General features: G+C 39.6%; 1 protein-coding gene across 1 annotated transcript in view; it reads right to left on the reverse strand.

The window, feature by feature from the left end:
- The window catches only part of RFTN1 (raftlin, lipid raft linker 1), a 97700-nt gene that overhangs the window by 3755 nt on the left and 78231 nt on the right, over positions 1 to 15714 (reverse strand). Inside the window, exon 7 of the mRNA XM_044449362.1 lies at positions 7974 to 8213. Coding sequence (XP_044305297.1) covers positions 7974 to 8213 — 240 coding nt within the window. The remainder of the gene's footprint in view (positions 1 to 7973; positions 8214 to 15714) is intronic.

Raw genomic sequence — 15714 nt, forward strand, 5'->3', positions numbered from 1 at the left:
AAAAAAAACCTATGGTCTTTTATCAGCCAAAGGATTGCACTGTATGAAAATTAATGAAACATGCTGATAGCACCATTAATATAACTCTTGCCAGAGTTAGGAATCACAGTAATATAAGTATCATTTAATGGTGAAGAAAGGGATCTTGATTCAAAAGCATGCTTATAAAGACAATGATGTTTTGGAATGAACAAGTTAGAAAATGTTTTGTTCCAGTCAGCTGGAAACCCATCTGGACCAAGTGATTTCCCAATATTTATATTTTTATTTGCTTTTGTAATTTCCTCAATATACAGACAAGAGAAACTATCATTCTAAACATGAAAGATTAAATAAAAAAGCATCCATGGCCTGTTCTGATGTTTCCTGTACTATAGAAATCAAAATCAAACTTTTAAAATCTTTTAAAAGAAGTCTATCATACCACTCTATTATTTGATATTATTTGTGTTGTAAGCCGCCCCGAGGCTTCGGCAAGGGGCGGCATAGAAATGTTATAATAATAATAATAACAACAACAACAACAACTGAAATTGCATGTTTGTATTTATGTTGTTTAAGATGATCTGTCAAAATGTTTCCAGTATTTTCCATTTCCCTAAAATGCTTGTTGTCAACAGGTTGATGTTAATAATTATTATTCAGTTCACATTTAACATTTACCAACTCCTGATAAAGTTATGAATTTTGGCAGGTAGCAAACTGGGTTATGAGAAAATTCTTACTTAAAGGTAACAAGAAACTCCTTATATAATGATTGTAATTGCATTAAAAACACTCTTATAAGAGACATTAAGTAGTAATTCAGCTCCCTATAAAAGCTTTACTGGCCTCCCACACAATGGCAGTTTCATGGGTCTGTCTACTGCCCAAAATACTTAAATGCTTTATGTCAAGGAAATATATTTCTTTCAGAGGGCAGCCCAGTGGTAGTGCGATCAAACACAATCAGGTTTAACAGTCAAGAGTACAAAGATCACAAACAGCAGCAAGGTAAAATCATCGATGGTATGTAGAAGTAAGCAAACAAGGCTGTTGTACACTCCTCCATGAAACACAGCAAAAATATGTTACAGATAGAATTCAGCACAAACCTGAAACTGGTCACTGGCAACTTGAACAAAATGCTGCAGAGTTAACACTTTCTGTTAGTTGGCTGCATCTTCCTCAAGGATACTCAAGCTGTAAGGACCTTAAGGGCACAATCCTATGTACGCTTATGGGAAAGGGGAGAAGAAGACTAGTTCCAAGCATACCCCAGGCAACATGGGAGGTACCAGATCAGAGAATGGGAAAATATTACATTATAAGCAGGGCATTTTGGACACTGAACATTCCTTCACTACCAAGCGTGCTCAGTTGCCTCAGTGTCATTATTTTTTGTTTTTAAATTTTATTTATTAAATCTCTAACCTACCCCAATAGCTGTACAGATCCCTGGGCAGGTTACAGAAACAAACAAAACAAAATCAAAACAAAATAAAATACAGATTACATACAATAAAATCAGGAAAAAGACATCAGGAAAAGCTTCCTCACTGTCAAAGCAATACAACAGAGGAATCAGCTTCCCAGAGAGGTGGTGGGCTCTCCCATACTGGAGACATTCAAAAAGAACCTGGACAGCCATCTGAGTGGGATGGTGTAACTTGGTGTCCTGCAACAGCAGGGGTTTGGACCCTATGGCCTTCCTGGCCCCTTTCAACTCTATTATATAATTCTATGATAAAACAACAATTACAAATAAAAACATGCCTGTGTTACCCTACAACCCCTGGGAATTTCCCAAGACCTCTGTCTTGTCACTTGCTATCTCAATTTTGCTTCCTTTCCTGCTAGCACTTAGCACTTGTAGGGCAAGTGACTACAAGAGCAGGGCAAGAGATCTAAAAACAAAGCATTTCAATGTAATTTGATACATAGCATTACAGACAGGGGAAATGTTAATATTTAATACGGTGTATCTCATGAATCTAGACAGTATAAACAGAAGGTGGTCAGAACCTTAAAACATAAAAAATAAAGAATAGGTGGAAAGGTGGGGAGAGAGAATCTACAAATTATACTAGAGACATTTCCTTCCATGCGAGAAAGAGAGATTTTAATGAACTCATTCCCTATTCTCCTGCAGTTGATAAGTAATCTCTGATCACACCTTGAATGTCAAAAACCAGAGCATGTTGAGCTGACTGTTTTCCTGTCTTGCAGCAGATAAAAAGAATTCAGTTTTACTTATGATTTTGCTGTTTGTTTGTTCCTATTCTCTCACTCAGCAATAGTCTAGCTCATTAGGAAAAACCAGAAAGCTTTGCAATTTGAAAAGTAACAGGGAAGAAATATCTAGGCCATGCCAGTATAAAGAAAAACCTCATATAGTAGCAATTTTCTATTCTTTGTCCTACTGCAGATTTTAAAAAAATTAAATTGAGCAACAGACAAAACAATGACATCCGCAGCTACTGTAAGACTGGCAAAAGGAATTTGTTTACAATCAATGGATCAAAACTGCATGGAAGCTATAGAATTTACCATATTTTTCCATCTATAAGATGCCCCCATGCATAGGACGCCCCCCACTTTTCCTACCCATCTCCAGTGAGCAAGTTGCTGCTACGCGGGCACCACCTCACCGCCCCCCCTGCCCGTGTGCACTGCCTTGCCACTGCCCTCACGCGCCGCCTCGCCACCCCCTACCCGCGTGCACCCACAGTTCTCTTGCCCCCCCCCATGTATAAGACACACCTCCATTTTTAGGTAAATGTTTTTAAGAAAAAGTAGCATCTTATACACGGAAAAATACGGTATATGGTTTGAGAGCACCAGGTGGTGTCAGCTTGATCCTGTTATATGCTAAAGCAAGATAGCATATAACATAAGTAGGCCTGACAGGTGACTGTCAAGTGCCTTGGTGGAGTGGAGGCCTGGCCTTTATAGCCGAGACTCTGAAGAACTGTGTATATCACTCACAGACAATGCTGGGAAGCCATAGGATTGTTTCCTAAAGTAACCCTCCCCAACATGGTGCCCTCCTGATGTATTAGACAGCTCTCAGCATGGCTAGCTATAGGATGCTGGGAGTTGTAGTCAAACACATCCATGGGGTGCTGCAGTGAAAACAGCTGCTCTCAAGTGTATAATGAACTCTGTTTCCAAGAGGATGTTATATTTATCCAGAGTGTTCTTTATTTTCATAGCACCTTTTTAATACAAACACCATCCAAAGAAGGTGTAAGAAATGCTCCTTATGTTCAAAGTGCAGCACAGCTAACATTAAGGGCTGAAAGTGCTGCTAAACTACATTGTTACATCTAACAATCATCTCTGCAAAACTTAGCATGCTGAACATTTCCAAGCTACATCATTCTTTGAAAAAAGAAATGGCACACACACATGCGTGCATGCACGCTCGAGTACTCACACACCCCTCAAGTACCTCTTACATATCCACATAGAAAAAGAAGCCTAAAAGGGCATAAACCCAGGACTCTTTTGCCGCCTATCTAGGTCACCTTTAAGCAATGCAAAGGACATTTCAAAGGACTGGATTTCACGCTCATCACCTTTCGCCCCCTGCTGTTCTAGGCATGCCTCATTTGTGTGCCTGCAGATATCAAACTGCTTTGATCAAACGCCAAATCACTGTGCATTTAACAGATCAAGACTGAAAGCCAAACTGAAGCAATTTGCCACCTTAACAGATTTGAGGATATATACTAATAATTTGTGTCATATACTGAAAATGCACCAAAAAGGCACCCCACATCATCACAACTGCCACCATTACCACCTAAAGCCCTTATTATCATCATAAACCACTATAGACCATGTTTAGAAGCATCACCCAAGTTTCAGAAACATTCTGCAGCAGAGAAGCAAGAATATCATAGTTTCTTCTGCCTAAGTTTAAATAAACAACTCGGTGCTCTTGCATCCTGTCTTTTGCTTGGCATGGACCACATACTGTGACAGCTGGAAGGTTTACATCCGCACACACTGACATTTTACACACATATGGAGAGCATCAGAGTGTTGAACATGTTCTCCTTGCTTATACTTGGGAAGCTGTTCTGTTATTAGAAATTAAGTATGCAGAGTATTTTGTTCATGTGACAATGCCAATTCCTGTTCAAACTCAAAGGAATGTAATCTGATGTAGTTAAAGAACATTGCACATGAAAACAGAACTGAAGCTTCATTACTGAAAATAAAGATAACATTTTAACATTTATAGGAGCTGCATAACTCCTATAGTACAGCACAAAAATGAAATAAATCAGGAGGATTCTAAGAAATGCTTATGAACTTCATGCACGAAATCAGCACTAAAGTGAAAGGAAGGGAAAAGAAAATGAGACAGACGTCACATTTAGCCAGTCCTGCACTGCACAGGCTATGTAACTGTGTGGTCTGAAGGCACATGATGCACCAAGCTTGCTGAAGCTAAGCAAGTCTAGTTTAGACAATGACCTGGTTTGCCAATGTAACAACCCACCCGGGGTGATCAGCTATTGTGGGCTGTTGTGTAAATGCTGCATGGCAATTTTCTTATGGGTTGCTTGAAAGACCTAAAGAGCTGTCCAGCAAAGCGGCAAAAACAGCTGCCCCTCCTTGTATTCTTCTTCATGTCACCCCCATCTGTCCTCATTCCTTCTCAAAGCTGTCCTCCCTATGCCCCTAAATATTGTTGGTCTCGCACTGTTGCACAATAACTAGTAAACACACAGCTGCATTTATAAGGACTCTGAAGATTAATTCTATTTAGCAACCTCATGGGGGAGGGGTTTCCTTGTGTAGCCAGCGTCCCCAAAGGACCAACTGAAGAAAGCATGCTAATGTAGGGACCCAGCTGATGAGACTTTTCTCCACAAAAACCCTGGGGTACATGCCAGAACTGGTGGAGGAACAGAAGGGGAATGACGTAGGGACCAAGTCACTGAAAGGTTAACTGTAGGGAATACTGTGGTTGTTCGGCAAACAACCAACACATGGTGGCTTATTAGCAAGCTGGCTTAGTTTCACCTGCCTAGTAAATGGACTGGAAACAAACTAGGAATTTACATATCCTGCCATAAAGTTCTTCACAGTGGTACATAAGCAAAATATTTATTTATTACACTTATATACCACTCATAGGCTATGGGCTCTCTGCTCAGTTTACAAATATTGTATTGTATAATATTGTATTATTAGGGCTAATAGCAGTCCTATAATTCTACAGGATTGGGCAATCTGTTAGGACGGTCTTCCCTTGAAAGTTGATAGAGACAACTGGTTTGCTGATGCTTCCCCCCTCAGACTTTTCTGCTATTAGGTCTGGTAGTTCCTGTAACACACCGGTCAGTCTCTGGAATCATGCAATCTCTAGGGAGTTGGCACATCACTTCTAAAACCAGCACACTTCTCTTCTTCTGGACAGACCCCATTCAATTTGGTTTACCAGGGAGCTGAGGGCAATGACTAAAGCAACGAACTTGTCACAAATCTAACTAAACCATGGTCATATTTCAAGAGACATACGGTTGCATCCAGCTTTTCACTGGATCAATTGCACTTCTCTATTCCTTCTCATTGTAGCCCTTTCAGCTCTCTGAAAATGCTACACAGAGAGTCAGAAGTCCCTGCTGAATGGGGCAAACTGTGTCATGGGGGGAGATATCCCCAAAAATCATATGGCAACACCTTCTGCAACTGGAGCCCTTTCTCTTGTGGAAGGTAAATCCTGGCTCCAACCCACCAGAGTTGGGGTTAGGTTAACACTTCTAAGCACTTCTGAAATACCCAAGGTTACCTGTTATACTGTTAAAGATAATTTACAGGTTGTACAATCTGCAGATGTGGATAGGATTCTTGGAGAAGTAAGACTAAGTACCTGTATTCTTGATACTTCCTAGGTAACTAATCCCAGTCTCAACAGTAAATACAGGTTGTGGTCCTTGCACCACTGAAGGAAGGTGTAATGAAATATCTCTTGAAAAAATTCTCACTGGATGCTATAGTTTGAAATCTTTATTGCCAATCTGTTGATCATGAATGTGAAAATGTGAAAGGACAATGGTATCCCAGTTCCAGGTATTCCTGAAGAAATCTAGACCCTTATCAATCTGCATTCCAACCTAGGCTAACCACCTTTGTTTTATCTGCTAGATGATTTATGTTGGAGTATAGATAGGTTTTAGGCATGATAAGAGGTGCTGCATTTCCCCTCGACCCCAGCCCAACCATCAGATATGCAGTGGACATACTCAGGGATGGCCAGGTAGCAGCGGCAGCTACGAAAGGTTTTCAGAAGCATCAGTTACATATTTTCCTGGGTAAGTTAGATTCCTCCATTATGTCCAAACAGGATTATTATAACATACTCTGTGCCTTTGAAAAACTCTGGATTCTCCAACTGGTTCAGAATGCAGCAGTCAGATTATTGTCCTAGCATAAGGTGTTCTGATTATACTATCTATGTTGTAAGCCGCCCCGAGGCTTCGGCGAATGGGGCGGCATAAAAATGTTTTAATAAATAAATAAATAAATATCCCAGTCTCACAGGAGCACTGACTGATAATTTGCTTCTGAGCTCAATTTAAATTTCTGGTCTTAACCTTTAAGGCCCTAAATGGTCTGGAACTATAATACTTCAGGTACTAGCTCTTCTCATATGAACCTTCTCAGGTGCTTTGTTGAAGCCCTTTTGATTGTACTCTTGCCATCTGAAATACCGCAGGTGGAAATACAAAAGAGATGTTTAGACTGCAGCACTCAGGCTGTGGAATTCACTCTTGAAAGAGGCCCACATGCTGTTGCCTTTTGATGAGCAGCAAAAATGTGACTTTTTAAAGACAGCCTTTGAGTTAAATTAATTATGTTGCTGTAAGGCTTTGGCTGTTTGAATCTGGCATTACAGCTTTTTAAAAAAGTATTTAAAACTAGTTTTTAAATCTAAGTTTTCTAACATCTTGAGGGTCATTCCAAGAAAGGTGGAATATAAATGTTTTTAATGTTATTACTACTCTAGGTTTGGGTGATGTGTTAGCATTGCTTTATTAATAGTTCAGGAACTAAACAGAGATAAGCGGATATAATACAAGTTCAAAAAAGGAGCTGTATGTTTGATGTTAACCATGCACTCTGTACAGAGTTGATTAAACACATAGCAAGAGCCAAATGACCTGCAAAGCACCATTCGTGACATTCTTTGTAGCTAAATGCATTATATTTCAACTTTTCAGCATGCTGCACAAAATACAAAGGAGGCTTCACTGGCATAACAAAGGTGTCTATAAAAAGGAGATTCAGAGTTGTGTTTTATGTATTACATTTTTCCCTATAAAAGAGATCAGGTTGGTTCCAGATGTATGTTGGATCAACTACACTGATGGAAGTGGACTGTCCTCTAGCTCCTTCCCACAGCTGCTCCCCCAAACACCTGCAAATACTGCGCTGAGTGCAAGGAAACCCTCCTGAATAGCTAGAATGTGCGGGAAGAGGGGAATTCCTAAAAACCGAATGGCAAGGCCACTGGAAAGTGGAGCCCTAGGGTAACTAGACCTCTTTCTCTCATGCAAGCCAAATCCTGAATCTAACTCAGGACCTAGGCACACCATACACTGGATGCTAGCAGTGTTTGTTCTGCATGCACCGTGTGTGTGTGTGTTTGAAGGGACCTTTAACTTTTCTTCCCACCACCACAATTTTAAGAAGGACAATTGAATGCTATGAACATCCCCTTCCTTTACTATTCCTTACACTGTAGAAAAAAGAAACCCTACAAGCTCCCTAAAGACCCTGATATTAGCCAGTTCATTACTGCAAAACTTCTTTTAAACGGCATGAGAACATTGCATGATCAGTTAAGGCTGCAATCCTATACAACTTTCCTGGAAGAAAGTCCTACTGAACTCAGAACTTATTTCTAAGTAGATCAAAATAGCTTGCACAGTAAGCTTGCTAACTCCTTCACTGCTTTCACAAATGGTCCTAACCATACTCTACTGGCATTGTTGAGCAACATGGCAAGACATTTTGTATACTGAAAAATGCAAAGTAGGTTATTCTTAACAGAGGCAGCATGAAAGATTTAAACAAATGTATTTCTCTTCTACTTACTTCCAAAACTGTCCATTGTTCTACGACGATAGCATCATAGCCTTGTATACTTTTGCTGTCTTCCACAGAAAGATCTTCAAAAATGAATATGCCATCTGTCATTCCCTGGGAAGAATCTAAGGACAAACAAATTATTTCTGTAAGCCATACGGTTAGATATTTTATGTTAAAGTATGAATACACACACACACAATGTAAATGTCTTCTTAGCATGTATGTAGAATAATTCAGCAAGAGAATTAGACCCCAAACCTCATTTACATAAATGGAACTGAAGGAGCTAGTACAGGCACATATTCAACTATTTCTATTTCTGCTCTGCCTTTCCACCAAAAAATGGCAATCAGAGAAAATGCTGAATATTCTAATACAAAGCAGCTCTTCTAGAAATTATGATGAGAACTGCACTTACCTGTATTGGCTATTTCCATATGTGGAATCTGTGCATATGCAAGCTTTGTGATGGGCTAGACTATTTTTTGGGCACCTATGATACAGGGACATAGTCTTGCTTGTCCATTTCTTTCAGCACCATGGAGACATAATAGAAAGCAGCCTGGAAGGAGGGTCTCCTCCACTGTATTATACACCTAACTGGACCCCTTCTGAGGTCCTTCCCTATGGAGTGAATGAGCAAAGTAGGTGCCTGCTAGCAAGTGGCTATTGGAGAGTTGGTGGCACCCAACTGCAGAATGACCTCCACAAAAAAACATTTGCCTGGCATTTACACTGTGATCTTTCTGGGTGCCAGGTGAAGATCCTTTTATTCTCCCAGGCCTTTCAGTACTTTTGTTTAAGAATATATTCGTGCTTTTTCAGATCCTTGCATTGTTGTTGTCATCTGCTGCTGCTTCTTCCGTGGCTATATTAAATTTGTTTCATCGATTAACATAATATTTCATCATAATGATCTTGAATTCTATGGCTTTGGATTCTGTTCTGTGCACTACTCAGAGAACTTCAGTTTTTGAGTGCTATACAAAGGCAGGCATAAATGCACAATGCATACATGGGCTTAAGATTGTACACTGCATATTTTAGACTCTTAACATTTGACTGGTCCCCTTCTACCACCTGGTAATGTTGGGTGGAGGACCTCAATGTCAGTACTACCGTACTAATATTTGTAGAGATTTCTATAGTCTCTCACCAGGCTATAGAAGCAATGGAATGGCACTTAGCATTCCATAAAACCAACATGGGAAGGTTTCCAGCCTCTACCATATCTTTGCTAGTGATGCTTTACTTCTGAGCAAGATTGAGGAAACAGACAGAGATTCTTACTTCTGATTACCCCTTCTTCTATTTTTGCTCCATGACTTAAAATATTACTTGATTGACTGAGTTCACACAACACGCTAAGACACTGTACTTCAGTGTATTGTCTGAACCTTGTGCCTCCTCCATACAGACGCTTCTTAGTGGTTAGGAACACATTCCAAAAAGCCATGGAGTTTTTGACCAGCACTGGGCTTGCTGTGTTGGTGAACCTGGACAACACAGTAAGCGACAGGCGAAGCCTACAGAGCTGCTTGGCTAGAGCAGTAAAAAGTCTCACCTCTCTAGCTAAGTGGCTCTGATGACAGCCATCCAAAATGCCCAAGCATACTACCTCTTCAAGTTCTATTTGGGGCTTGAGGAGGCACTGTGAGCAGTACCACTAGTGTCCATTATGCACTGCCTCCTCAAAGTCCTGCTCAGGGCTTAAGAAGGTAGCATGCAACAGTGATACATTCTGTTGGGACTCCCCTGGAGGAGGCCCAGCAGATGTCCCTGAAAATCGTGGTAGCAAGTTAAGGAGAAAGAAAGAGTCACCACTGACTGGTTCTTCCACAGAGGAGGCCCAGCAAAATTTGCTCCCATCACTCCTCGCCATGGGATAGGTCACGTTCTTCTGGCTCTCCTTGGGATGATGCCCAGGGGAATGCACCATCCATCCTTGCTCAGCATGGCACTTGCTGAACAGGTGCCACGTTGAGCAAAAGTAGGGGGATGAGCCATGTTCTCTTGGGTCTCCTCAGCTGGAGGACCAGCAGAATGTGACCTGAATCCCAGAAGAGAGATTGCTCAAGTTGTGGTGGGAATAATTTGTTCTGTACTGCTGCAACGTCCCCTTGAATATCGACAAGAAAATCTTGAGGGGAATTCCCTTGGAATCCCTGCTGCGCCCAATCATTGGCCAGGCACAGCTTTCTATGCCTGGCTTGTGCTATGTGAACTTACCCAACCTGTTATTTAAATCTTTTGTTTTCAGATTCACAAGGAAAGAGGATGGCATTCTAGGCATACCAACAACATCTTGCAATTTAATGGACACTACAGTCTTTCCCTCTGGACATGGTTGTGGTTCAGTTTCCTTTTTTCTTGGAAAGCTCTAAGCCTATAGCAACATTCCCACTGGGTATTTTCTTGGAAATCAGCAGTAATGGATGCAATGGAACTGTGGCTTACAAAAGAACCTTTGCTTTTAAGAGTTGGGTCAGCTTCTTCAGATCTGAGCCCTCTGCAAATTCTAATATATCCCAATGTAGGTTCTTTAAAGAACAAAGGGCTGTGGCAAGATTTTCTTCACTGCCCTGCTCACAAATATCAAATTCTTCTGTTGTTGGAGCACTAGCAGTTGGGACAGATTTTTCCCCACAGAGGGCATCTCTGTAGCATCTCATACAATGCAGATTTTGAGTCAAGAGTTCCCAAATACTCTTCCTTGAATATTTTTGAACAATTGCACAAACCCTAAACATATTAGATGTGGTAACATCAGTTTGGGCAATTTTGCCTGCATATTTTTACAATTCTCCAATGAAGTACAACTCACAAGGATTGGGAGTCTCTCCCAGCCCATTTGCAAGGGTAAGTAAATGGTGAATGAAAATGAACCTTCTCATTGCAGAAGGTCAGAAAATCACCTGTAAGTTTACCTTCCACCATGAAATTATCATTTAATGTATTTCCCTGTATTATACATGCTCAAGCGACATATCCTAGCGTTCTGACATGCAAATGTCAAAGTAGCTCAATTATAAGGAAGTACATGAAATAACATACATTTAAATGAGCCAGAAGCAGTCATTTAAAAATGTCAACATCATCATCAGCAACAAATGCTCCTAGAAGGAGTAGCATTAGTCAGTAGTATTTTGTAGTATTTGTCTCCATTTAACCCTTCTTGTCTCCAATAAGTCCCAGTTTTTGAGTGGTTTGCTTGCATTCTCTTATTACATAATTGTGGTGATTAACCATGTGGATTCCAGCACATTAGCAACTACTCAGTTAAATCTCAAATCTTAATCAAGTAATGGTTCATTTGTTCTAATAAATGGATCACACAACCATCTATCCGATTAAAACTGAAAATTACTTCTGTTTTGCTCAAGCTTTGGTATAATTTTATTTTCTCTATCTTCACTAAGCTCCTGTAAAAGGTTAACCTCTTCCTTCAAGAGAAAAGGTTCCATTATCACTGAATTTTTTATTAAGGTAAGATGCTCCCCCACTGTGCTCAAAAGGCTATTTTCACTTGGGTATATAAATATTTGATGCTCTTCTGCTGGACAAAATGTCATTTTAATGTTCCTGCACATGATTTACAAGATAACTATGTGAAAAAAATACTATATTATGACAGCCATATAGTAGGAAGCAGCATCTCCCTTTTTTGTCTGTTTTCTTTCAACTATTAAGTCCCATGCACAAAGCCTAACCTTTATGTTTATTGTTACAACCAAGTGAAAAATTGGCACCACAGATACAATGTAGAAATATGGCCTGCATATATTTGCCTCTCAGTAATGTTTATTTCACAACTTAGGGCTACTTCACACATGGTATTTTTCCTATGCTGATAATGCCATTGCGTTACATTACCAGTTAGTAATGGGTTTCCACAACTGGACATGTGGCAAAACAAGCACTAGTGTTTGTCACATGCATCAGTTTATTTGTACATTACATAATTTCTTGCATGAAAGATTTCTGTCTGTAGGAACATAACCATGTGCAGATTTCCCTCTTTATCTCAAACTTTAAAGTCTGTAGTATAAGCACTCGGGCTCAGAGTGAATTCTCTGTGTACAGAATTACAGAAAACTAGATTTGGAAAGGACCAATAAAGACACTGGGTCCAACCCCCACCCCCATACAGGCCTCCAGGTTAAAGCATCCCTAACAGATGGATTTCTATTTGCATCTTGAGTGCCTCTAGTGTGCAAACACCAACAATCTCCCTAGGTAATTGGTTCCACTGTCATATTGCTCTAAAAGTCAGGAAATGTTTCTTGATGTTCAGCCAGAATCTGGCTTCCTGTAACTTAAGCCCATTATTCTGCATCCTGAGATGACCGAGAAGAAATCCTGACCCCTCCTCTGTGTGACAACCTTGAAGAATGCTATCATATCTCCCCTAAGTCTTCTCTTCTCAAGGCTAAACATGTCTAATTCTTTCAATCTTTCCACAAAGAGCTTTGTTTCCAGTCCCCTGAGCACCTTTGTTGCCCTTTTTTGAACTTTCCCAGTCTGACTGCATCTTTCTTAAGCTGTTGTGCCTCTATGTACATATTCCATTTTATGAGGGCTTTAACATTAAAAGTTTTAAGATCTGATTGTTTTAATTGGGGTTTTACTGTCAGTTGAATTTTTAGGATGCTGTGTTTTATTTTCCATTTTTGTATTGTTATACTGTCCTGAGACTTCAATAAGGGATGGTCTAGAAAAGTTTTAAATAAATAAATAAAGGCAAGTTTGACAAAGATTCGACTGATGTTTAATTTTGCTATTTTAAGCAGGGTTTTTTTTTTTTTTTTTTAAATCTGTCTCTCATTGTTCAATCTCTGAGAGCTATTTGGAAGGAAATGTTATTATCCTGCAATAATATAATTCTGTTTGGATTGATGACAAGCTTAACTTTTCTCAATCAGATGTTGACCAAAGGCTTTTTTACAACAGTTATGTCACTTTATCAGGTGCAACCCTGCACACTTCAGTTTCTGCATCCACAGGCAAGATTTCTGAAGGCCCAGGCAGTTATCCAGCAGTGTATCCTACATATAGGAATACATTTTCTAACTCATATCTTACAAGTACTGTTCTGCTTGTTCACAAGAGAAACTGTTACAGTCAACTTGGAACCTTCCCCCAAAGGCACTTTAACTACAGAATCTGACATTAGGGAACTCCCACGGAGCCCCTGTTGTTATATAAATGCACGTTTAATGTTTAAGTAACAGAATAATATTTGTCATGTGCGGCATTTGAAATATTAAGCAATACACTTATAAAGGTCCAGAAATGTTTGCCTTATAAAACAGGCCTAATTGGTCTGTATCAGGCCCAGTGACTCATAGTTTTGAAACTACAGTTTATACATACAAAATTAATGGCCATTTGTTTCTAACCAAGTTAGCTAGTAATTTATATAACCTGCCAAGAAGCTAGAACAAAGCATTCCATCATATGCCCTTTAGAATTTTCTTTGCTATGGGATGAAAAAATTAAGTGGGTATTAATTACACTATTTAATTTTAACAAGGATTTTAACAAGCAAACAAAATAAAACAAATCATTCTAGAAGGTGCTTTCACCTGACTTTGGTTTGGATCCACCCTGTACAATTGGAAGGTGTATATGCAGATGTATATCACTGTTTTCACTATCTGTGGCCCCCTCCTCTGGAGCCTGGTTTCATGGGAGTGTAATGCACCACAGATCCTTTGTTAGATAGTGCCGGAGGAGAAATCAATGGTATTTGTGCATAGTTAGAAGTGCCTTCCACTCGCATATTGGCATCTTTGGATCCAAGCTCACATTTCATGAATCTAAGTTCACAGATCCCAGATCTGCTTCAGTAAGTTGCTTCTGTTACATCAAAACTACCAAGCAAAAACTTTACTAATCTAATGAGAAGTTTTTCATTCAATGAGAAGTATTTATTTTGGTCTGTTTATATGGCTTCCATCTCTGTATTAATTTTCTTTAAATAGTGTGGAATACCCATGCTGATGTTGGTATTTCAGTAAAAAAGATGCTAATGATGATTATTAGCAGCAGGAGTTTACAGACTGACATCAATGCATATAGAGCTTTACAGAGCGTAAGATGAAGAAAATATATTCTAAAATTTGACACAGGAAACAGCATAGGGAGATAGGGAAATGGAGCAGGCGAAGGCAGGGGTCAAATGTGCAACGGTTTTGGATACGTGTGCTTTGAATTAAATGACTGCACCTGCACCAAAATGACTGCACCAAAAAAGAGAGGTGACATAATACAAGCTTATGGCTGAACAAGGGAGAAAGGTTAGCATATATTTAACTCATGCATGTACGCAAAACTCTATGGCCCTGTTTGGACATAATGGTGATTTCAGTCAGTTAACCCAAGAACAAACCATGGAGGAACTTGGAATTATTTAACCCATAAACAACCTGAGATGTCACCGAAACAACCTATGAATGCCACATTTATATGTTGTTGGAAGAAACTAGCAGTGGCTCACCTATACATCACATGTGATGCATTCCCTTACCATCCAGATGTTAATTAGTTAACTCATTAACTGCCACCAGACAATGCTGTATGATCAAAGAAGGAACATGTTAATTGATGGTGGACTCTAGCTCTTGATAGCACCCAACATGCACCCATGCTTAAGGTGCCTAAGAGGAAACTATTATTTTGCTGTAAGAGACTGATACAGACACCTTCCTGGCAACACTGATCCTGTCTTTAGCAAGATTGGGATTAGATATTAAAACAAAAAATATTGGAGCCATGATATGAAGGAACATGGAGCAAAACAGGTGCACATCTAATCAGTGCCTGGGTAGGAAGATAAATAAAGCCATTTATTAAAAAGTTGAAAGGAAGTAACTGTGTCATGCCCAGAGTTTTAATTTTCAGTCCAAATTCTAAAAATAATGTTTTCTATTAATGAAGTCAAGTAAATTCAAGTGAAGGAAACTTTTAGTAGGTTCCCACAATACCAATAATAAACATCATATCCAACACAAATTATAAAGCACTATTTAGTAATATTAGTAATAAATTATCTGAGTGATTCTATGGCCAGGCCAGGATGATGGGAGGTGCCATTACGTTAAGGAATTGCTACCATTTTCTAGATCCTGATGGCTCCCTGGGGTGAGGGCAGAAGGCTGACCATTTCTTACTTTTTCACCTTATCCTTTTCTGTCCTTCAGTTCCATATGGGTCAAAACCCTACGTCTTCCCTCCACTGTAAGCAGGGCATCTATGTCCACGGAACTTCTTCCAGCAAGAATGGAAAGGGTTCTCTGGTTGCGTAGGTACCATTCTACCACTGGACTTGGCAAACTTTAGAACTGCACCATATGGCTGTATATACTACTTTTTCTGAGCAGTAAGAGGAACAGGCATGTCTGAGCTATGAAGCTCAACTAAAAAGCAAATAGATATGTAATATTTAGCAGAGTGGTGATGAGACTGACAAAGCACCACCTTCCATATAACATGTATTATGTCAAGATTTCTGTGTTCAGAAAGAGAAACACAAGAGCAATAATCACTCCCTCTCAGAGTACATGATAAAATGGGCCGCTGATAAGATAGGGCTATTTACTGTGAAATTAGAGTCTGTGGTTT

The sequence above is a fragment of the Varanus komodoensis genome, unplaced genomic scaffold (assembly GCF_004798865.1).
Source record: "Varanus komodoensis strain SLA01 unplaced genomic scaffold, ASM479886v1 scaffold58, whole genome shotgun sequence".
Lineage (NCBI taxonomy): Eukaryota > Metazoa > Chordata > Lepidosauria > Squamata > Varanidae > Varanus > Varanus komodoensis.